The following is a 24,920-nucleotide window of genomic DNA, read 5'->3' on the forward strand; positions in this document are numbered from 1 at the left end:
TTGACCTGATTTTGGTTCGGGACATAGCGACAGTCATACAGATTGAGAATCTTTTTGACTTTTTGTTTCAGGTAAGCCTGAATGAAAAAACTGATCGACGCAGCGGATTTGCGTCTTTTTTGACACGCCATTTTGACGCTGTAAAAAACGATAAAGTAAAAAATTTTTCGATGTCATTTAAGAGTGCCCCAATAAAAATCCCAACACGGTGTATTTACCGTGAAAAAAATTGTTACAAATAGCTAGTCGTCAAAGTATGGAACGACGACCCCTTAAATAAATAACGTCGCATACGGTTTTTATCCAAAGAGAAATATTTCCAATATCGTAAACTTACGGCGTTTTTATTATTATCGAAAGGGCAATACTTGATTTCGTGATTTTGAATAAATTATTTCCTTTACCGATGTTCATTATTTTTTTCTTTATTTTTTACACAAATGCCGAATATTCTTGTTCCATCTCGTTCAGCATGTTGTAAAGTCGTTTCCGTAAACTGTCTGGCGCTGCCGCACGTGGTAAGTGCGTCGTGCCGCCGTCTGGATTGGCGCATTGTCTCAATAACACCGCCAATGTGCCAGTGGTATGCTCCGACATGAGCAACCCGGGAATAATTATCGTCCCTGAGAGCGTCCAGCCGAGAAAAATCTTTTCGCAAATAATCTAGAAGCACGCGCAATACTTATTTTGCGACAAAAATAAGTACAAAAAATATAGAAAACTAATGAAATTTAACAAATATATAAATTACCTGTAAATTATTATTGAGAACCGGAGACTCGCAGCGTTTGTTCTTCGAGCATACCGACCGGCAGTCGAAGTAATCGCAGTCCTCGTGTTTTTCGCAACTCTTACCGTCGTTGGTGACGCGATCGATGATAGACCTGGGGAAGACCGCGTCCAGATCCAAGTATTTCAATTTTTGCCCGCCTAATGGTAAACCGAAATGATTGATTTTCACGTCGCAGAGATAAAGCGGCTCGGGAAAGTCCGTCTTTAGCTCCTCGAGTAGATTGAGAATCATCACGGCGAGCTTGAGCCTTTTAGCCCATTCGGGTTTAGAGTCGGACAGGGCTAGCACCGTCGTGGGTGTCTCGATCGGCCGGACGTATTCGACCGCGTAAAACGTTCCGCACGTGCCGATCGGCTGGGGAAACGCGTCTCTGTCTTCGTACAAAATCGCCATTAGATATTCATTTTCCTGTAGCAGCGGCCAGAGATTCTCCATCTCCAGCCGACGTCTCGCGGCGTCGGTCTCGACTCGGTGGGTGCGCAATCGGCCGAGCCTTTCCAGCTGATGTCGCGACGGAGTCACGTTCAATTTATCGATAACCAAGTCCTTGATCATCGCGATAAAGTCCTCCTCGGACGGGAAGTGCCGCGAACCGGTCGCGTCCATCCAATAGAGCGATTCGAATTGCTCCGAGGATGTTTTCGTCCTAATTCGAGACGAGACGATTAAAATTTCTTAATATTTAAAATTAATAAAATATTGAAATATAACGCGCGAAAAAGAGGAGAATGAGAAACAAAAAAACGCGCCGTCCCACTTCTTGGAGAGCTATTCCCACGTAGAACGGAACGGTGTAAAAAGAGAACGAATTGAAAGAATACCTCGAAGCCTTGAATACGAGCCGCGTCGCTTCCCAATGCGCGGAGAAAACGGCCTCCTTGCCCACGTGGAGCGTCTCGCATGCTAGCGAGTGTATCCCTTTTTCGGTGCACAGTGGTTCGCAGAGAATTCCCATCGCGGTACCATCTCGGTGCTGGCTGCACTGAAATGGAAATTATATATGATCAGATGCTTGTGCAAATCGGATAAGTGAAAAGATTTCAAGTTTATCGAAGTCGAAAAAGAGACATATTCTGGAAAAACAAAAAATGCGTTACGCATATACAATGACGCGTGTGTGGGGGTTGTGTAATATATTCTATGCGTAAAATAAAACTTCTTACATCGATGCTAACAATAAGCGTTAGTATATTGATGATTGTGAATAAATAATCATTTCTCTAAAACTAGAATATTACAACCATGACGTGTTCCAAATCTTTTTATGTTTATTATTACGTTTCTGTTTATTAAATGCTACTTCAAATTAAATTAAATTTCTTTGAAAAAACTCAAAAGGGAGAAACATTGAAGTCCAGTTGGTAATTAGTAAACATTATTTAAAACCTCTCTCTCTCTCTCTCTCTAAATAATTTTGTCTTTATCTGATAAATTTTTTGGTGCTATTTCGCTCCGAATAAATATTAATCTAATGACAAAACTGGATAAACGCGTTTTAGCACTCATTTCAGTGGAAAGTTTCTTTCCGCCACGCGCTGTCTGAATCGCGAGAATTTCGGAGCGATGAAAGATCACGGCTCTTTCTTGCGCGTGTGGTTCATATTCGTGCGAACCACGTATCGCACGCGTGCATGTGCGCTAAGTACAACGTCGTAACGTCGGACGAGCTCGTTGTTTGCGTGATATTTTTAGTTGGCCTAATCGGCAACGACGAGGGAACGGTCTCGGGAGGGGACGGCGCGACTTCTCGGCTCCCGTATAGACATGTCATGCGTGCCTGCACATTCTGCGCATCCGAGGTCCGAGGTGGTGCTTGTTGAAAATGCTCTCGATGAGAGAAAGTGACTTATCTCTCGTTACGTTTTGCCAGTAAACCAACGCTTTAAGATATATATGTTGCTGGGTGAAATTTCTGTTTCGTTCGTGTTGTTGTTAAAAAAAGTACATCTACTTCTCCGTTCTCTCCGACAGAAATAGCTTTCAATATGATAGATATTTTAAATTATTAGGTTCAAATTTTATTTATATATTGCGATCTTTATTTTTATAATATCTCTTTTAGTTCAATTTTAGTTTGAGATGACCATTTATGTGGAAACGTACGTGTATACGACTTTTCGACCTATCTTCGTTGGATGTCTTCTATGTTTAATGAATGCTGTTTGTTCTTTGACCCTCTTTTTTAACGTTCGGTAGGAGAAACAATAACCTGCACATCTTTCCTCTTTTCCTCTCTCTCTCTCTCTCTCTCTCTCTCTCTCTCTCTTTGTATCATTTATTTCACAAATACAATGAAAATATATTATAGATAACTGTAGAAATTTTTAGAATAGTTTGATAACATTTGAATCTTTTTGGAAAATTTTCAACGAGCGTGCGTATACGATAAAGCTTGGAAAAATGTCAGATGTTATCGCTCACACGATAGGCTTGCGTGTGTCGGTCAAGTGTTACATAAGCGATTTTTTCTCTTAATTCTACGCTGCGACAGCACTGTTTAGAATGTAATGATTAGTGACACGTAGGACTCAAGTCATAAGACTTCATCGACATTAGGCCTGATTAGATCGCTGTAGTTTAAAATGTTACTGCTTGCAAAAAGACATTCTGGAGACTTTATTTCATAAAATAGAAATAAATGCAGAGTTATTTGCAACAATTTTAATATAATTTTTACACAAAATCTTCAATATATTTTGTAGAAATCAAGTTACTTAATATTGTGGCAAAAATTTATAAATCAGTGTAATAATTCTATCTTTCTTTATGACTCGATGAACTTTAATATACGTGACCTATGTAATTTTTAAATTTATCAGTAAATATTTATTTAAATTCATCAGTAGTTTCTCAATAAATTTTCATTCTTTTAATTCTGCACGAGGAATTAAATCTCATTCAATTTTTATACACGTATAATTAAAATCTCAAGCAAATTATTTTAATAACTTTTATCTTGTACTTGACAGTATATTATTTGGTATATATATAATATGGAATTAAAAGAAACACTTTTTGTTAAGCATACCGAAACATTTTAGAGATATCTTACTCAAGCGTGGATCGATCTTGGCAAACGTAGGAATATTTTATGAGGATCGATATCTGGGAGTACTATATTCGGGTTACTAAAACGCAGTCTTGCCGCTGCAGCAATCTGAGACAATACAAATAAAGTTTCGTTAAGAAAATCCTAAATACTTAACGATCCAGTCAAAGCTACGTAATCCAACCGCGAGATAAGCAATATCTCTTAGCTATATACACGGTTTTAATTTGTTTTAATTTGTTCTCGCACGCAGACTAAGAAGGAAGCAAAAAAACCGGCGCTGCTCTTAGCCAATTTTCAAGCTGAACTTGTCAGTTTCAGGCCAAATACACTTAACTTCTCTTCCGTACGATAAGTTTATCAGTGAATCATAAACATTTTACAATCTTTATCATAGCGATTCATTTAATCAATGACCTCTGCGAATGTAAGTTATGCCTTGACTGATCTGTGTACTGAATTTACTTTCGTTTGCCAATTGCCAACCGGCCATACTTGAATTCTCTCGCGGACAAGTTTATCGGGGAGGATCCGATCTCCTATCGTTGCGTCTTTCGCTCGACGCGATATACGCCATGGTCCATACGGAGAATCCGCAAAATGTAAATACGTCATGCCGGTCATGCGTTTAAATTCACACGTACAAATTCGCCGGGTGCGGATCGGGGCGATGCGGCATGCCTCTTTCGTTCCGGAGGCTGCGGCAAAGTACGCGTGCGTCCGTTTTGCTCTCTCTCCTCTCTCTCTCTTTCTCTCTCTCTCTCACCCCCTTTCGCCGGCGCTGGATCACTCGCGGTACTCTCACATCTTCACTACCTCGACGTATTCACCCCGACGTGCCAAACCTTCCCTCGGCGCGATCGGTATCGCGCTCGAAGATGCGACATCACCCGCAACGCGCAAGCCGTGACCGCGCCGTGCGCCGTCCCGAATGTTCCGATCGGAGCAACACCAACACCCAGTGAAACTCACCACGGTGGACACGTGTCGCCAAGCCTCGAGATTCGTGCACATTATGCCCCAATGTAGAAGCAGGTAGACGACGAGGAACAGGCCGGACGTCAGGAGGACCGTCGCGAGTTTGTAATGGTACGCGAAACCGGGCAGCCGCCGGATGTTCATGATCGCGCTGCCGTTCGTCAGATTCCTGACGGGGATCAAGGTGAGCGAACTTCCGCTCTGTTTTTAAATTTTTTTTTCGTTTTCTTATTGTTTTCCTCTTCTTTAATCTAATCTACGACCCGGCCTCGCGGTTCTCGTCGTCTTCCGCGGCAAAACCGTATTTCGCGTTAACATTTCGTCTCGCAACGTCGGCCTCGTTGCCGCTGCCGCTGCCGTTGCCGTTGCCGTTGCCGCTACGACCCGCGACCCCCGGGTCGCGTCGATGACGAACGTTTGCGGCAATGCGGCATAATCCGCAGCAGCGTACGGTACGAGAGCGAGGAAGGCGAGCGTCGCGACGTTGCGCCTTGCGCCTCTCGTGGCGAGTCTCGGCTCGGGCTCGGGTCTCTCCCAGGACCGTATGCCGATCGACAATCACCCCGTAAAATGATATTTGGCGACATAAATTTAAGGATACACATCAGTTGTACAGCGTATTACGTTTCTCGCGCAGCTTATTGGGGTACGTTTGTAGATATGCGTCTCGCGGCGAGATGGTCCGAGATTTCGTTCAATCTCTTCCTCATGATCGTAGATTAATTTAAATCGCTTTGCGGTTTATAACAACGTGATTAATTTTGTCGACATATCATTATCATTAATCATCTGTATGTGACGTCTCGCGAAGGCGCAGCCACCTGACGGTATATATACATCCGGACTCGCACGAATTGATTTTAAATGCTTAATTAACGTGGCGCAATTGATGCACGCGTCTTCTTCAAGACTCTGTGCATCAGTATGACGTAAATATTGGAATGTGTACGCGGCAATTTTTAATTAAGGAAAAATTACGATAATAATTACTCCAAGTGATTTTAAAAAAGTTCGAACAAATTTTAAATGTAAATATTCAAAGTGTTCGTTAATATCTTTCAACAGGGAAGCTATTGATATCATAAGATTTATATGAGGATAATCTTATTAAAAAAATATTTTTTATAAAAAAGTAACTTTTAACTACTACTTTTTATACCTATAAGGAAATATTTTCTATTAATCACAAACCGTACTGAGCAATGCTGCGTAATTACATCTCCGAACTATGGCCTCGTCTTTCTAATAATTTTCCACTTCCTCTTTTGAAAGCATGAGTACACTTGATGGATGTACATATAGTTTCGAAAAATTATAATCCCGAAATTATTATTGGAGCGAAACAATATATAAAAGTTATATAATCTCAAAATCCACTTATTTCACCGCAAGAGTACAATAAGAAAACGCGACTAATTAGAAGAGCGGTCCTCTCTTCTCTCTCTCTACCTCTATCTTTCAGCGGTGCATCTTTATCTTCTTGCGCTTCTCAATGATAAAACGCGACGACGTCGCGTTATCGGCGTCGCGTTGCGTCATATCCGAAATCCGAAGTACCATCGGTTTCCGAATCGCGCGCGCGCTACCGAATGCATGCGCGAAGAAGCAAGCGGGAGAGAGAGAGAGATGGAGACGCACCTGATGCGTACCGCGACGCGCAGCTGCGACCTTCGACGCCCTTGTACCGCCGGCAGTCGTCCGGCGTGAGAGAACATCGTCGTCATTTTTACACGAGACGTCGCACGTTCGCGTAGAAATCTACGGCCGAGCTTGTTGTCGACGTTATCGTCGTCGCCGTCGTCGTCGTCGCTGTCGTCCGTCCGGTGCGGAACTTCTTCTGAACATCCGGTCTCGTCTTTGCAAAGTTGAAGACCGGAAGCGCGGAAGTGTTCCGCCGAGCGGACGTGCGGCGAGCGAACGCGAGTGCATTTCGCTTCGCGCAGCTTTGTTCTTTAAAAAAATAAAAGGATTAAAAGGGGGAGGACGTCTTCCGGGGAGTCGGTGAGTGCAGCGCGCGATGTGATATTGCTTTTTAAAAAAGGGTGACCTTTAAATATTATACGAGAAATATTCTGGTGAGAATGTATGGAGGGTGCCATATATAACTGTACTTCACTTTCTGATGCAATCCGAAGTGAAAAGGATTTAACGCTCCTAATAAAGATATTCAATCTTGATTAATCGATATTTTTCAACTGATAAATATCGACTTAAATCTTACAAATGCTTTCGTTTTCAAATTTTCTCAAATTTTCAAATAAAGTAAGTCTTTAAAACTACATTTTTAAAAATTTTCAAATTCTAATTAAATTTTCTCAGATTTTTTAATTTTTTTGAATTTAATTTTGATAATTCTGCTCATCAGAGAGTAAATGAATAATAGCGTTGATACTTGATCTCTCCTCATGTCCCATTTGTTTGAAGTCATTAACACCCCTCGGTTGGGGGTGAATACAGTGTATAAGGTTTATGTAGATCGACACAACGATATGATTCGCCGCTCTGTAGGGAGTTTGCTTCTTAAGCGCTCATTCTGACGATTTGCTTGATTATATCGGCTTTATTCATCTGGCTTGGTTGCGTTGCGATGCCAATGCTCCGATTTTAATATCGATAATATCGTGAGATAACATTGACTGAAAATTATTTAAAAGATTCGAATCGTTTTTGGATATCAGAGTAAAAATAAAAATGGATATTCAAAATAAGATGTATATAAAGACTAATTAAATTTTCACACAGAAAGGATTAAAGGTCGGACTTTTTCTTTCGCCAATGATTATTGTACAACCTACAATATTAACGGAGGCTGTACGAAAAGAAAATCGCGTCAGGCCGAAAGGGAGAAGCGAGAGCGATCTTTGTAATTAATGAAAGAATGAACGAGGGCCCGACACAGAAAGTTCACCGATTAGACGAGTTATCGCAAACTGGCGGCCCGACGAACCGTTCACCAATCGCATATCCCGTTCCCAATAAGATGAGTTTCTTTTCTCTCTCACTCTTTTTGTTTCTCTCGTTGTCAGCACGAGAAAACAGTGCTACTATGAGACCTTCAACATATGCGTATATCTTGTAGAATGTAGATGATTGCAATTGCTCCTGCACTAACTTAGCACTATACCATGGGACGAAAATAAACGCAATACTGCTTTACGGGCAGGTTGAAGCGATTTGTGGTTGATGATCCATCTCGCGCGAACGGAAATATGGACTCGTGGTGGGCAGAGTCCATTTGCAATGAAATAGTGAATGATTTAGATATCGCAGAAAATTTATTCGCAAAATAGACTTTGATTTCTTCGTGTAAACTTTAATCGATGAGTTCTTGAATTAAACGGTTTAAATTTTTTGATAAATAATTCATCTTTGTAATGAAAATTATTGAATGTAACTAATTACCTTAATAAATTTTAATGTTACCTTTTGGGCAGACGCGCGTTACGAGCGTTTAAGATTGTCACAAGAATGCGCTTCTCCGATTAATCTCCTTGACAAAGAGAACAAGTTTAGTCTTTGATCTTTTATGTCTAACAAGTCGTTGAAGTAGGTTTGCCTTTGACCTTTCATCTTCTTTCTCTTTCTCCTCTTTTTCTTCTTGCTCACCTGCATGCATTCGCATTTCATGTTGTATTATTTGATATTTCTAGTTGCTCGAGGAGGCGCGAATCGCGGTCACGATCAAACGTCACGTCCCGCCGATCGCGCGCAATCGACCGATTAATCGCGCGCAGACGCCCGCCAGACTGTAGATCGCGATTGACAGTGAGATCTCTCAGCTGATAAAGGTCATGGTCTGCCATTTCTATCGTATTGACCGTGATCTTGAGTGGAGGACTGTAGAATAAATATCGCGTTTCTTATTTTCCAAGATTTATGGTAAAATTCATGGAATCTCTCGTCTGCTCGAATAAAAAAGTCGTCTGATCTTTTTTATCTCAAAAATTTAATCCGATGCGTTAGTTTTGCCGCATCTTTTTTGAAATTTTTGCAGAAATAATGTGTAATAAATATAAAAATAAGAATAAGTTACGTTTCTAATTTGATATTGAGAGAAAGATTGGATAATGAATCTTGCTTCTATGTGCTTTTGAATTGAACGACCGTTAGTCCAGGGAAATTAGACGAAAAATGACAAATCTGCGAAAAAACTCGCACCTAGCTATTGCGTGAACCTTTATTTCGTCCTTATCAATAATACGCGTGAAAAATCTCCATCGATGTGACCCCTGCTAAAAATTTTACAGAGGATCAAAAATAAGAAAAAAAAATCAATTTTCATTAGTTCTACGGCAAAAATAGTAATTACAAAATTTGTAGTTTATAAAATTCTCTACAAAAAACATTCTCCTTAAGTTTTTTTAAATTGTTTTTGTGCCCTACGGCTTATACAAAGTTTCAACTTTCATATACGTTTTAGAGGCCTGACAAAAATAATATATTTATAAGATGTTTGTTTAAGTGTGTGAGTAGATGTTTCATTTGAGTTTTAAAACATTCGTTAAATTGTTTATGAGATGTAAATTTAAACATGGAATTGTTTATGAGATGTTCACGCGGTTACATTTTTTGTGAAGTGTTTAAGTGGCATTTAATGACATATTCTCAAATGTTTCTATTTTATAGTTTTCTAAGTATTTATAAAATGTTTGTTAGCAAAGGGTTAACCGAGTGTTTGCAACGTGATTCCAAACAGCGTAGACATCAATAAAACTCTTTATAAATAGTGTAACCATTGATAAAACTCTTCATAAACAAATATAAACACAATCTCTCATCAACAATTTTCGCCAGGGAGATAATGTACTGTTTTCCATACCACCTCGGAGGTACAGTGCTACTTTCAACGTATGAAAGTTGAAACTTTGTAAGCCGTAGGACACGAAAACGATTAATCCTACGAAAAAACTTACGAAACATTTTTTGTAGAGAATTTTATAAGCTACTGTAATAACTGTTTTTGCCGTAGGACTAATAAATAAAGAGATGTTCGCGAAAAACTGTTTTTTTTTCTTACTTTTGATTCTTTGTAAAATTTTTAGCGGGGTCACATCGATGGGGATTTTCCACATATTGTTTATAACGACGAAATAAAGGTCCATTCAAAGATTTAGTTATAGGTGCGAATTTTTTCGCAGACAAATCCTAATTTCATTGGACTATGTCTTACAAGTGAAGGTCACCTTGATGAACACGATCTTCGATCCAATGTGCCGGATAGATTTTCCTTAAATATGTCACGCCTGCGTTATCGATCCTCTCGCCTAGAAGTCGCTTTTCTCTCGCAGCAATACTTGAAAGAGGTCATTGTCAAGGGATCGTTTCTTTCTCCGCAAATCTACTCAGCACTTTATGAAGTTTGTCTCGCGAAGATTTTTCGCTCCATTTCAAGAAATGCTAGATTTATTAATGTGTTTAATTCACCAATCAAAAATAATTGTTATAGCACCGAAACAAATGGCATTTACAAACGCTCGTAAAATATTTCTCACGACATTCATCGATCATTAAAAAGTTAATTACATACGTACTTCATTAATGCAGAGAAGGTTGAAAAATGCAATTTCTATTACGTGATCGCCCACGATTAGCTTTACTGTCTAGAAAAGAAACTTTATGATTTATGGTCAGCTTAAATTGAGTATATAGATTCAACAGGCATTTTCCCATATATACTTACACTTTATTATTCGTAGTTTAATTTCGTACGTGTTAATGCATGAAATATATTATTGCAGAATATGCAACTTTGTGTGATTGTTGTATGTACTTGCTTATATCACTGCTTGGATTAAAGTTAAAAAATGGAAAATATTTTTCGAAAAAAAGAAATTTTTTCGTAGTCATTTTGAATCAATAGATTTATTGTTGCTATTTAAAAAATTATCATTTTTACGCATTACATATCTAAAATTAGTACAAAATATCTTTCAATTTTCGTTATTGATCTTCAGAGTTTCTTCAAGCTGTATTATCGGCATTACTTTTCGATGGTAGCGGTAGGTGCTGGACCATCTTGTATATGGAGAATTTTTACTTTTTTTTACAAGAAGTCAAATACTTTTACGTAAGTCAAATATTTATCGCTACTTATAACATCAAACTCGTACAGCACTCGTTGTACAAGATGAGTCGCTTAACAAATTTAAATAAATTTTAAATGGCGCGTACCGTTGCACGTAAAAAAGTTTTATACAAAAGTCACATGCTTTCCAACGTCTTTCGCTCTCGGTCTTTCATTAGGGTAAAGAACAATCCTCTTTTTTTCTTTAGATTATGTTTTATCTAAATATTTCTTCTTAATATATAATTGGGATGGGTTCTTTAATGGGAGATTTAAATGTACCATAAAAACGTTTCCTATCACTATCACGTATTGATCATATAAACCGCGGCAAGTAAGAGAAACAAACTACAACGCGCCGTGCCGATTGCGTCGATCGTGCGTGACGATTCACGGTAGGTCGGCGCGTTCTTGCAGACGGCAAACGCCCGACAGAACCGGGCAGGGAGTGGTTACACGTTACACGGTCGCTGAGAAGAAAAAAAAATTAAACGAGACGGACGGAGGGTAGAGAAGGGGGGAGAGGACGAAGGTGGAGGGTCGATTCTGTCTCGCGGTGCATCGTCGAGTGCAATGGCCAATCGGCCAACCGCATTTTCATCCTTCCGGCGCGGCGGCACGCCAGCAATAACGACGTCGATTTGCTCGATATTAACACGGTCTCGAATCTATGATTACATCATTTATACATATATAGCGCTCGATATACGAATTATGACGGATAAGAGGGAAGAAAGGAGGTATAGGGGCGAGAAAGGACGAAAATGTTCGCTTTTATGAGGATGTACTATCGCCGAGCGGGAATTAATGAAAAATGAATGCTCGCGTGCTTGTCGGAGAACGCCCGCGAGTGCCGCACAACGGGCGCGTTTTCTTCGCAAAAAGACGAAAAATACGATTTTGTCATCTACAATACTTTTATTTTAATAACATCCGGAAGTGTTCGCACGTAGGCGTTTTGGCCCGTCGCGATGGAAATAGATGAAATCATGAGATTAGATCAATAGAGGGAGGTCGATGTCGCGGCAGGAAGTAAAGCCGCCGCATAATTTAATAATATTACGTCGTCCTCTCTTCTTCTTCTCTCCCTCTCTCTCTCGATCGCTGATTTACTATCTCTCTTGTCACAAGTAATACCGAAAGATGTACGCACATTGCAGGCGTTTTCTTGATAAAAGGCAACCTTTTATCACGCCGGATGCGCAACATACACCGTGTTATCTTATTTTGTTTTCCGCGTGCACAACGCGTATACAAAAATATTCATTATTGGCAGTACGATACGCGCCGCGCCGGCCGCCTCGCGAGGCGACTGAAAATCGGAGCCGTATCGCTCCGATTTACACGACCTGGGTTCCTGGGTATTATATCTCCTGGGTGTGTGCGTGATTTCAGGCATGAACGCACTCAACGAAAGCACAGACGCGCCATTCTCGATCGCTCGTGTCAGCATGTCAGCAACTCGAACGCGCCGATTCTCTTTTTAGAAACGTCATAAATTTATTTCGGATCGACTCTTTCGAAATCGCATCTCCGAAGATGCATCTCCGATTGTCTCCGAAGGTACGATAATAATGTAAATATTGTAAATTTACATGGTGTGCTCAATCCTTGGATAACTTTTTAACGAATTTTTCAAAAATTTAACCAGCCAAAAGATGCTTTCGATCATTTTAAATTAAATATTATCGAAAGATGACGTTAATGTCTCTCCAAAAATTATCTAACAGAAAAAATAATGATTTGATTGAAGATATTGTAAAAAAAAAAAATATTGTTAAAAATATCGTAAGAATTTAAAACTTATTTTAGACATCCCCAAACGTTAAAAAGATTGGCGAGTGGGTAAGATAAAAAACATTGATATAGCGCGGTTTTCCCTAGTAAAGAAATAATCAAATCCTATCTGATATGTACGCTTGATAATTTCTTCATATTTTGACATTTCATATCTGTGGTTTTAATACGCGCACATAAATTGTTCGTTGAGGTCGAAAATTTTCTATTTCTCGATCTAAGCTTTAGATTGTATTTTCAAACGATAAGATACGAAGTCATCCAGTTGTGCCACTTCTCCGACACGTTCCGTACATTATTCCCCGACCAGTCCGACAGATTGATCAAAGTTTCTCTGCTTCCACCCCTCTGCGTGATTCTTGAGTCTCTTGTCTGCTCCAATACTCTTTTTCTTCTTCTTCTCTTTCCTTTTTTTTTTTATTGGAGTATTCGTACATACATGTACAACATCGCACATCGTGTTCGGCGAGATCCGTCGATGTCTGACGAAGTGCAAGCAGTTATCAGTCGCCTTACAAGCGGTTGCTATGCGATATGGTAGGGGTTCTCGGAGTCACCTAGCTCGACCAGTCAGAAGTCACGAGTCAGTGTGTGTAAGAGCCGGCCGGTCGTGCCGGCTCCTTTTCCTGTCCCTGTTTTCGCGCATACGTTCTTCTCGCGGCGCCGTCGCGACTTTATCGCTCCGAAAAGAGAATCCTCGTCTCGACCTACGTCTCGACGCGCGACGGAACGACCGCACGAGCCAGAAGAAAAGAAAAGGAAACGGCATCTCTCTCTCTCTCTCTCTCTCTCTTCGTAACTATATTCGCGTTCCGTTCTCCAAATTGAATATCGACGCCCAAATCCCGTTAAGTTCGAAAGAGCCCACATTGAAAAGACTCGTGGCGCACTTTTGCGACGAGACCGTTTTCGAGAGACCACCAACATCAGCAAGGGTCACTTTCGAGTTCACGGTATAAGCGACATGTGTTTAATTTAAATTCCGTGTTGCTATCGGTGTCAATGCGCCGGTATCGGTTACCGCGGGCATAGAATATTCAAAAGAAAACAAACACACAAAGACGAAGCAGGCAGATTTTAAAAGAGAATTCTCTGAAAATGACAAGCGAATAAATGTGCGAAAATAACATAGCTTATTAAATTGTATTGTGTTGTGCGTTGGCTTTGTTCGTGTGAGGTCACTATCATATCATATGGCAGAACGTCACGAGCGTTAACACTTATTCTGTCGCAAATTCGTCGCGTGCGAAGACGCGGAAATGGATATGATTTTTAAGAATAAATCCTATCGCTCGATCGCACTGATAAGTAGATAATGTTCTTCGATGTTTGGTGAATTGCAAATACCCCGAGTGGCCTGTACGGAACTCCATGATCATCAACGGTATTACGATTGGTACATAATACATTACTGGATGAGAAATAGTCGATTAGTACACGATATTCGACTCGGTTTTGCGGAGAAAAGTGATCATGACACAGAGAGGAATCCAGGATGGGTCAAAGACATCTGCGGAACAAACTAAATCGATGGTAAATAAAAATATCGTTTATCCTTTTAATATTATGTTCAAAATATACGTTTCTAATGATAATAAAATCTCAACCATCTAAACACATATAAAAATTTTGTCGTGAACTGACTGAAAAATGATTCTTGTAAGAAATCGCAGAATATTGGTTGTTCTTCTTTGCTTATCGATTGCGTATTTCGAGTCTTCGAAGTTTCGTGTGAAACTTGTATAAAAATCTTGCAACATTTTATATGGGAAGGCATAACGAGTGTTCATTATGCAATTTGTTGCACTTGCGTGCGATGCATCTTGTGAGTGCACTATATTTTCATAGAATTCACGTCTCGCGTTAGGGTGTTGGGGAGGCTTTCCGAGGGTTGATGATGGTCTATAAGATTATTCCTCTCGAGGCGATACATGACACGAATGAATTAACATTCCGCGGTAATGCGAAGGTCGGCCCGATAGCGGAGAGCCTTCTCGGGCGCCTTGACACCGAAAACAGAAATCGTCGTCGTAAACTGCATTCGGTTGCGTTGGATCTATATCATTGTATAATCTGTATCTTCGCCGAGGAGGTGGCCGTTATGATACGCTTATATGTGAATTCTCGTTGTTTCGGCGACCTCCACGAGTCGAGTAGTCGAGTCTTCTATTTGTTTTGATAAGAGAACTGTCTGGTATACATAATATAACGGTCGCGAGGCGCATTTTCATGCGACTACGATGCCTTTTGTATTTTCCATATGGTTTTGTATGTGTAATATTAATTACTATGAAAATTTTATTGCATAAAAAATTATGTTAATTTTTAAGAAAATAGCTTGATCTTTGATCAAACATTGGATCAAAACATTACTGTAAAAATATCAAACACGTATCGCTGTGTCGAGTTTTTTATATACTACGGTCACGTTATGACTGTGATCTTTTATTATGAAGTATCTTATTTACAACGGATAATTACATACATTCGGATTGCACTTCTCTCAACGCTGATAAATCACTTTCGTTACCAATAATTTTCGCATCAATATTAACGCTTGGTTAATTGTACGCGCGATTGTAGATAAGCGCAAAGACGTTTTAGAAGAATTATGCAAAAACATTTCTTGAAAATAATGCTGACATTTGCGGTAATAGAATTTTCCACGTATCATCTATAGTTATTGCAACGACGATGAATGAATGATATCTTCCTCTCTTCGAGTGCAGACGCTTTGTTGAAGATAAACTGTGAATTTATTACCGTGCAGATGCAACAAACGTCGATAACCGTGATAATTTCCCTTTCCTTGACTCTGAACAATGTTTCGTTAATGATATAACGAATATATATCAAGAAGTTTCTCTTAGCAGCTTCTTATCGTGCAACTTTAATCGTTTTAGTTTCCGTCCCTCTGCATCTTCTTTTCTTGTGTATATCGAGTTCAATTACTTTTTCTCGACATACAAATATTGATCGCGAATGATTCTCTCTTTATTTCATAGATTGCTATACTGTTTTTATTGCACATTTAACGTTTGCACAATTAATATCGGAAAATGACTTATAGAATATTACCTATAGAATTAGATGTCTGTAAAGCATTACATATATATATATATTTTTTTTTACATGTAGTTATTCTTTTAAAATAATTACGTCAACAAAATAAAGATTTAGACAATCTAGTTACATTTTTTGTTGAAATGTAAATTTAAATCCATTTTCTTTATTTGAATTTTCTTATCAAATTATGAAATTATCATCAAGTGCCAATAGAGAGAGAATATATTGCGATGACATTTCTTGCACAAGTCTTGCCAGGTTAATGTTATTGCGATAACCCCGCTTTATTGTCTGACTTTTCCAACCAACAATTGATAATATTATTAACAGTTGTAATTTTCAGAAAAATTTAACTTGCGTTATGAAATGTTACTACTAATTTTATAATTATTTTAGTCAAATTTCACGACTATTTTAAATCTCTCTAAAGATTATTTTAACAATAATTAATAAACATTATTTAGGCATTTTTCGAAAAAACTAAGAAATGGTTTAAAATCATATATTACAAAGAAAATTCTGAACGTTAGTTCTTTTAATATATCTACTTATTTAAAGCAATAAATATTCAATAATACATATTGATTAAAGTGATATGTATTATTTTATAAAATGACAAGTTATATTAATAATAAAGTTAAGAATGAACAAGATTCTTTCAACAGGTTGATACATTTATTTTTAAAACACGATCGTGATTATTTTTTTGTCTGCCAGAAAATTGACATTGGTTATTTTATCAAAAATATGTCGAAAAGTTCAAGGTCCGTTTTGTAGTATACCGAACGTGAGTGGCGTCAATTTATCAATTTTTATAGCTGCTATAAATATGTCAACGCTAATCATTCCATCGCCGATTGCAGACAAGCTTATAACTCGTGTATATGTACATTGTATATCGTAGAGGAGGACAGATTGGCATATAATACACCGATTACGTAAACGCACATCTATAAAACGGTCGCATGTAAACGCTTGATAAAAGCGGATGTAAGAAAGTTTTGCTTTGTCTCTCGGTTAATGTTGTTTAACAGGTCGCGTCATCTCTACATTTCTCACGCGTCACAAAAATTTACAACTAATACTATATTGTACTACTATATAGGAGAGATATATATTATATACATATAATATAGTTATAATTATAACGTATAAAATAATTTATTCCTTCTCAAAGATTTTGCTACCAGCAATAAAAAATCAGAAAAATGCTTATTCTAAGTTAATCAAAAAATTTTTTTTATTTTTTTACTTAATTTTACGAATTATAATGTTCGACTATGTAGGTATATTTTGAAGGATGTAGTTAATTAGTAATATTTGTAATATAATTAGTATAGTATTCGTTAGATTTACCTATACAAGGCATTTTTCTTTCTGATGCGTATTTGACGCATCGTCTTTCAAGCGCGTTATCGATAGTTCGCGAACACTTTCACATCAATGAGATAGAAATATCATTCTTTTTATCTTTTATATCGCGGTATTCCTCGTGCCATTCAAATATCGCGACCTCAGGATTTGCGTATCGCGCACTCTCAAACTTTGGATTCAACCTTAATAGAAACATTACGAAATCAATTTTTACGTCGGTGAAATCTCAGTGGAGAAATAAATTGTAATAGTGACAGTGCGAGGCTTTCTCAGTATGGAGCGTTTATCACTTCAAGGTGACATTATCTAAAGTCGAGTTGCTGAGAGGAATTATGAAATTATATAGATACAATAAGGTTTTGCGAAAGTATGACGATTAAGACAATCGTTTAATTAGAACTTGCATAAATGTATACATTACGATTATTATCGTAGTTTTAGAGAAATTGACACATAAATGTTATATTTATTTAAATTTGCTATAAAGAAATCTTGTTCTCCAATAATATCTTATTGCGTCCAGTGAAACGCATGTGCGATTGTCCGTGCATTCACCGTCCGACGACATCCGATAAAATTCGTTATACAAATATACATTCTAATTATAGTACGTACATCGATATTTTTTACGCTGCGTAGATGCATTTTAAGATATAGTTAGCGTCTTATACCACAGACTTTGCGATTCAAATAATTCACATCTGATAATAAACGTCGTGTATATAATCATTTACATTCTTACACATTGAATAAAGATGATTATTTGTCATTTTGATTCAGTCCGTTATATATTATGATGCAATCGCTAAGTGCATACATTAGCAGCATTTCGACAGTGTTGAAACACACTACTCAATATTTTATTTCAAGTTTTTTTGTAATTATAATTATTAAGTTCCGCGTAAAAATTTTTTATTATCAAACTATTAAATAAGAATTATATTATAATATATATGTATAATCTCACATTTTTATTTTTAAAATTATGTTAAAATTAAGATTCTTGTTTAATTTCCTTTTCTAATGTTTTATTTACAAATTGTTTAGAGTTCTGCAAATCTTTCAAAGTATTTCTATCGAGAAAAACTATTTCCAAATGAAAAGATTAATTTTGTTATTATCTGTATTAAAATATTACTGATATATTTAGGATATAATAATTCAATTTTAACAACTGTAATAATTTCTTCTCATTAAGTAATACATATTCACATTTGTATTCGATTGCGTATTAGCTATACGTACAATATCCGAGATAACTGATGACATAAGTTTTCTATCATTATCCGTTTTGAAACACATACAAAAGGAATGCGTTGGTATTTAATACAGTTGATTTCCGGACACGAATGGATTACGCAGGCCACCCAGCGATAAATATTGGTCGATATATCACGTTACACGACCTATCGCGCAATGCTAACTCGATAACATCGAGCGGCGGGCAATAATGTACGATTGTTGAATTGACATTTATTGTATGAGATAATGACCTTTCTTATCGGCACGATACTTGACGTGATTGTTTAGAACATTATATGTGCGTAGAATAATATTTCTGATAGATAAAAGCTTTTATTAATGTAATTCGTAACTTAATATTCAAAAATCGCTGAATTTTCAAGAAAACAATTCGTAATAATTCAGGCGTTGTGTTAATCAAATAATTTATCATTTTGAATGGTTTTTGAGCAAAATGGTTTGCTTCATTACAGATAGGCGCTCATATGCCTTATATGCATTTGTATGCTGAAGCTGCGGAGAGCATTCATATAATGTGAGCCAGGGTGAAGAATGTAAAGTTTAAATAAATTTGTGTGCTTCTCACGATCGCGCGTAAAGAAATGCATTCATTTCTTTCGCTAATAAAAACGCAAAAACGCACACTCGTGCATAAAATCAATTAAATAATAAAGCGATATTGATTAGCGCGGCTTAAAAGCTGAGTCACGCGAGCGTCTTTATAATGAGGATTAATTTCGTCTTATACATTTGGCAATAATATGCAGTATCGTGCTGACCCGCGAAAGGACAACGATGAGAGAATTTATTCGAGCTACCGCGATAAGTGGATAAATCTTTCTCCGGTAACAAATCCTACAGATATAATAGCGTTAGATTAACGACGTATGCTCTCAGTTCTCGGAAAGCTTCTCCGTGATAGCGTGTAGAATCGCGGGCGAGGTGAAATTTGTGAGAAGGAAATGCCTATTTCGCCAGAAACATTTAGATTTTTGTTTCGCCGGGGCAGAATGTCGGTCCGTCTCAAGTTACACGCTCGCGGTTTTGTTCGTTTAACGGGAAAATTATTTTTAGCGTGAATCGCGCTAACAAGAGAATTTGACGATCGCGATTCGACGCGTAAATGAAAAGGTGCGTGAACCGCGCGTGATTATGTTTGCGTTTATTCACGAATTTTTCCCCACTCGTAGTTTCACCACGCTTTTCGGACGTCCTACTGGGGACCAACTACGCAAGAAGTGCATTTTGGGACGCAGTACGACATATGCCGATGAGCGATGTCCATGCACGAGGTATGCGCGTGTCTACGTACGTTATATACTTGCCAAAGGATATTTGGTTATGTATATTAAAGCGTCGAATGTCGTTCTCTTTTTGTCTTGTCATTTTATAGCCGTCAATAAAAAGCTAATTCGCGTAGCTGGCAATCGTAGATCATCGGAGCTCTCGAATCTTATTCGAACGTATGCTCATCCGCCAAGCTACTCCAAGTGCTATTAATGAATGTCTTGTTAATAATGATACATTCGACCTTGCTCTGTTAGATATCATCACATTGCAATTACATTTATTTAAATTTTGTTGTTATCAAAATATCAACTAGATTGACTAATCAATTTTTTTAACTTAACTAACAAAATTAATCAATTCTGTGACTGCTATTTGTTTAGAAAATTTTTCCACGAATACTGTAATTGATTTGAGATATTTAGATATAAGAGGGGGAAGATTTTTAAAAGATTGAGAAAGTTGTGTGAGATAGTTTCTTCATTAGAAGTAAATCTAAATTAAATAGCAAAGCGGTATATCTATTAATCGCGACTGATGACCAATTAGTTTTATCTCTTATTATACTTATATACATTTTGCAATTGTTTGCATATAGGTATACATATACATATCGAAAAGCAGACCGCTGCACATTCACAACGTTGTCGAGATAAGGAATGAATTTCCTCTAGTGAGGCTTTCACGCGTCTCCATTCGTCTCTTCATTAGAAACATATAAAATCGTCCTCTCGAAAGCCGGTACAGCTTTCGCAGATTACTATTCTGGCTAAATATAAACTGTGACTTTATTTACTCTTGGCAAGAAGTCGATCCACTCGATCCTCGTCGGCCTCGAACTCGAGGCATGGCGTTTGCGTGCAAATGTATCGATGAATTATTAATTATAGTGTTTTGTTTCTGCGATTTCTATTTATTTTTTGCGAATTTTTTTTTGGATTGCGATAGGTTGCGAACACAGGTTTCATATATGTGAACAATTTTTCTTGATAATCTCTACAAAAATTTTTTTTGTAATATTGTTAAGGAAGTGCAGGAAAGAAAGTTTCAATTAAAAGTTGAATAATAATTTAAACGTTCGAAGCATTCGCTTAGTGGCGATTTTATCTTGAGATGAAAAATTTACAAAGTTTTATGGGGTGACCTGATAATGCGGTTTATCGTTTTATCGCGAATAAACGCGTGCTCAATCAATTAGAGCGAAATCCGAATAAGCAATGCCCGTATAATTGCTCGTTAGAGTGATAAGAAGAACGTACGCAAATTCTAGATCTGTCAGTTTATCAGGCTATTAATAGCACTAAGTTCCTCAATTCGTCATCGATTAGTTGAGAAATTAGTATCTACAACAATTCGAGCATGTGATCATTATTTGGTCATTTCTTGCTGTTCAGTCAATATTCGAGTCATGATATCCAACTTATCACTTCTAATTTTCTGGATTTAATAAACGACGAAGCAACGTTTGAATTAAATAGTATAGATGAAAATCGAGAATGAATTGAGAATGGGTTTTCTCTAGTGTTGCTTCTTTCTATCTTATTTTTTCTTTTAAATGGATGCCTTCTCTGGATATTGCGGCTTTTTGTAGTTGAATTCTTTATTTTTTTACACAAATCTATATTATTTAATTTTTCAACTAATGTGTGATATACAGTGTGATATAATTGTACAATAAAACTCTTAATTCTTTCAACTGCAATTTATGTATTCAGCTATAAAGGAGTAATTGGTTCAAAGACCTGGCCTTGTACATTGCGAGAACGAGAACTTCAATTCTTTCGATAAGGGATTGGGGGTTCTTACGAGCGCAAGTAACATGATCCATCATTTCTTCGCGTAATTTGTTACTAATCAATTAGGGAGCGGGGTCCCGATGATGATTGGGCAATCTTCTTGCGGACCGCGAAAGAGAGCGATAAATCTGTCGCGATAAATTGCGACGGTGCCCTAGCCACAGGTCAAGTATACGATTTAAACTGTGTCGGTGAACGATCGCACGGAAATAAAACGTCGCCTCTTGTCTCTCTCTCTCGCTCTCTCTTTTTTTTCTCTCTATCTCTCTCTTTTACACAATGAGGCGAGAATAGATCTGCTGGAAATATTGTCTTTTGATGGCAGTTTAATGCCTTGTTTATATATATAATGCCAAGGAGGCCTTATTCTAATCTTTAAGATGCGATTGTTAAAAATTGTTCAGATTTATATGGAAAACGCAAAAAAGTATTAATTATTTAATTATTAAAATTGACTATCTCACAAATAAGGCCTCGTACAAAGATGCTTTTTATTTCCGACTAATTTTTATATGCCAATTTTATTTTTTTTACACAATATGTATAATATGATAAGTAATGCTATGCGGCAGATCTATATCTGTTAAATTGACGTCATCAACTAAATCCTTTGCGAAGGACGTGGCGTGTTTTATTGTAACAATATCAATCGATCAATTGGGAATCGCACCTCGGTTTCTCATTCTCAATAGTACTGTCAAAATGCGTGATATCGCGTGGAGAAAGACACACAGGGATTATTGTATATTAAATAAAGATAAAAAAAAATTGATTTGGGATGTGGCGAGGCGTGACATTTGCAGGCACTTGATTATTTGTCGTTATATCGTAGATAAGGCAGGAAGTCTTCGAAACGATAAATCTCGAGCTTTTGGCGAACTCGTGAAATTCGTAGGGACCGTAGTGAATTCCTATTGAAACTGTACGCTTTTCCGCTAACTGATCCTATCTGACTTGTAAATTTCCTTTAATTCAGTTATAAACGTAGAAATAAGTTTGCGCGACCAACTTGGAGCGATTAATAGCGAATTAATACTGCACTATTATAACGTAGCTATATTATAAATATGCGTTTACGATGTTTATGTCTATAACAGTGAACATTTTTGTTAAGAAAATATTTTTTCCAAATCTGTGAAGAACATGAGACGCGCGAAAGATTAGGTGGTTTTTTAAATGAAGTTTCTGAGACGAAACGAAATTATAAGCTTCGTTTGTGTGTGTTTCGTGCCGTCACTGGGGCCAACAGCCTTTAAGCCTACGTCGAGCCTCATGCCTCGTGTTACGTAACGATTATATTATCTATTGCGACTGCTTACTTTATAGACTTCCGATAGACGCGATCAGACGCAGCGCGCGTGAACACGTGTGCGTCTGAAGCGTAGCTGCGGCACACGAAGCGCGCGACTGGAAAAATGGAGAAACCTGTCTCTCACTTCGGAGCCGCTTCAAATTTAACCCCTTTACGCACGCTGCCTTTTCCCTGATGGACGTGCTACGGTCGCAAAACCGGTTTGGCATCGACTATATTCGTATATCTAACGTTAAACGATATATTGCTGGCAATAACCCTTTATGCTTGAGGAAGCTATGGATATCAATGATTGTCAATTATTGCTCGATATTATGAGATTGAAAGACATCAAATGTTAGATGGAAATGTTTCACGAATGGAGAAATCTCGCCCGGCGAACACGGGATGAGCGCGTTCTCGCCTCGAAAGCGCCAGTTACTTATATAAATCAGAGCGAGTTATTTTTTCGCGCGGCCTTTAAAATCACTGCGCTCGATGCCCTGGCTTAGAGATGAAAATAAATGCCAATAAATCGTTCGCTTGCCGAATTTCTGCCGAATATTCATCCATACCCTTGCAGCACGACGCGGCGAGTCCGCGCATGCAGGATTCGCTCGTACGCGAGCGAAGTGTCACCTTAGTGCGCGCGACCGAGAGGTGAGGAATTGATTCGCGGCCAATTGAGCGTGTATTTATATCGTTCCAATTTTCTCACAGTAGCGTGCACGCGATTTTCTAAGCGCATGGCACTCTCGAATCTGTCGCGAGTGGTTTCGCGCAACGATCACTGCAGCCGACCGATTATTATTCCTTCGTTACACAATTATTGTGTGTTTGCGATTTTTCCTTTGAACTTTGAACTGTTATTGTGCGAAACGACGGTGATTTCTTTTTTGAGTAAAAGATTGCCTGTGCTCGTCTCTCAGGTTTGTGCATTTCGTTGAACGATGACAGATTCCATTTCGAATAAAGCGTGCTTTACATATATAGTGATTTAAATAGTGACCGCGCTGCGTTTCCCTGCTAGTCTATAGTCACTGTCGACGGCCGATTATAGCTTTCACGATGCCAAAAATAGTTGTCGGGCATACGATAGCAAAGAACAGGGTGAAAGGAAGATATTCCCTGTTCTTTTGTCTCATAAATAGTTACACGCGTCAATATCCGAATATTTTAAAATTCGGATTGTGTGAATAACGATTCACGTAACGGCGCGTGCCTTATTGACTCGTGCCACTCGTGCTATTCTTGTCGAGAATACAAAGTTATATAAATCCGAGAAATCTATGGGTGTTTATTAAGGTATTTTGTGTTTTTACGAAGAATTGAAGGATGTAGTGCGATTTGAGCTGAACTTGCGCGTCAGAATGCTGCACGTGGGTCGTAATAACCGATCATTTGTACTTCCTGCAGCGCTGCTTCGATACGCGCAACATTGTGGCCATGAGCCAATGTTGTGATTCTCGTTACTATTAATGACGAGCTACGTCATTAATGCGTGTTTATGTTTTTGTTTCCCTTTCCTTTTGTATTCCTACTTGTGTACCGTTAACAAACTATTAACGAGCTAACTTTGATTATATATCGCAAACTTGACTCGCGATCGATGAAGTAAAGATGATTAATTATAGGATCATAAATCCTAGATGGCAACAACCGTCGGCAAGACATTATATTAAGAAAAATGTTTAGCGCAATTACATGTGACTAATAATCTCTATTGTTATTTTTTTGAGAAGAAAGAAGATTAATTATTTTTTTAATATCTCACGATCGAGAGATACGGCCGCGTGGCAAGAGATCGTTTTCGATGAAAAATTTTGTAAACTTTTTTACATTTCTTTATATTTTATGGTGACAATTAGTGGCACAGACAAATAAAAAAAGGTAGAATTTCAGTTTTTTAAAACTCCACTTTATTGTATATATCCTATTTCGTCAATGAATAAACAATACCGCCTATATGACAATTAGTAAAGTTTTCAGGAGAAACAAAAAACTGAATGACGATACGGAACAATCGAAGTCGAAAAGGACATTTGGAGAAAAATGTCACTTGTAGGCGCGGTATTGTTTATTCACAGACGATATATGTATATATGCAATCTCCAACGATATTTTATTCACTTTGCACACAGTTCTCACAATCGCAAATCAAGTTGAAATTCGTCGCTTTTTTT

The 24,920-nt window shown here is 37.9% G+C and overlaps 2 protein-coding genes across 12 annotated transcripts in view; one reads left to right on the forward strand and one right to left on the reverse strand.

Annotated features, from left to right (window-relative positions):
* Positions 1-24,920, forward strand: part of Gbs-76a (Glycogen binding subunit 76A) — a 33,733-nt gene that overhangs the window by 727 nt on the left and 8,086 nt on the right. Inside the window, exons 1-2 of one of the 7 annotated variants that reach the window (XM_077424980.1) lie at positions 6,505-6,821; positions 19,554-19,655. The exons of 1 other annotated variant lie outside the window; for it this stretch is intronic. In XM_077424980.1, coding sequence (XP_077281106.1) covers positions 19,641-19,655 — 15 coding nt within the window. In that variant the 5' untranslated portion in view covers positions 6,505-6,821; positions 19,554-19,640. Of the gene's footprint in view, positions 1-6,504; positions 6,822-12,689; positions 14,215-19,553; positions 19,656-23,073; positions 23,667-24,920 lie in introns of those variants that run through there. 5 more of the 7 variants (XM_077424979.1, XM_077424981.1, XM_077424976.1 and 2 more) reach the window with 5 other exon arrangements.
* Positions 324-5,302, reverse strand: Aln (divergent protein kinase domain 1C). Of its 5 annotated transcripts, none has more exons than XM_077425018.1 (4): positions 4,815-5,301; positions 1,615-1,775; positions 752-1,439; positions 324-663 (listed from the first exon to the last, which is right to left on the reverse strand). In XM_077425018.1, the coding sequence occupies exons 1-4, from the start codon at positions 4,962-4,964 to the stop codon at positions 433-435; spliced, it is 1,230 nt and encodes a 409-aa protein (XP_077281144.1). In that variant the 5' UTR covers positions 4,965-5,301; the 3' UTR covers positions 324-432. The 5 variants fall into 5 exon arrangements, with proteins under 5 accessions (XP_077281144.1, XP_077281146.1, XP_077281145.1 ...); XM_077425020.1 differs by lacking the exon at positions 4,815-5,301 and adding an exon at positions 4,609-4,784; XM_077425019.1 differs by lacking the exon at positions 4,815-5,301 and adding an exon at positions 4,487-4,784.

This window comes from Temnothorax americanus, unplaced genomic scaffold, assembly GCF_048541705.1.
Source record: "Temnothorax americanus isolate GAGA-0224 unplaced genomic scaffold, ASM4854170v1 Scaffold9, whole genome shotgun sequence".
In the NCBI taxonomy this organism is placed as follows: domain Eukaryota; kingdom Metazoa; phylum Arthropoda; class Insecta; order Hymenoptera; family Formicidae; genus Temnothorax; species Temnothorax americanus.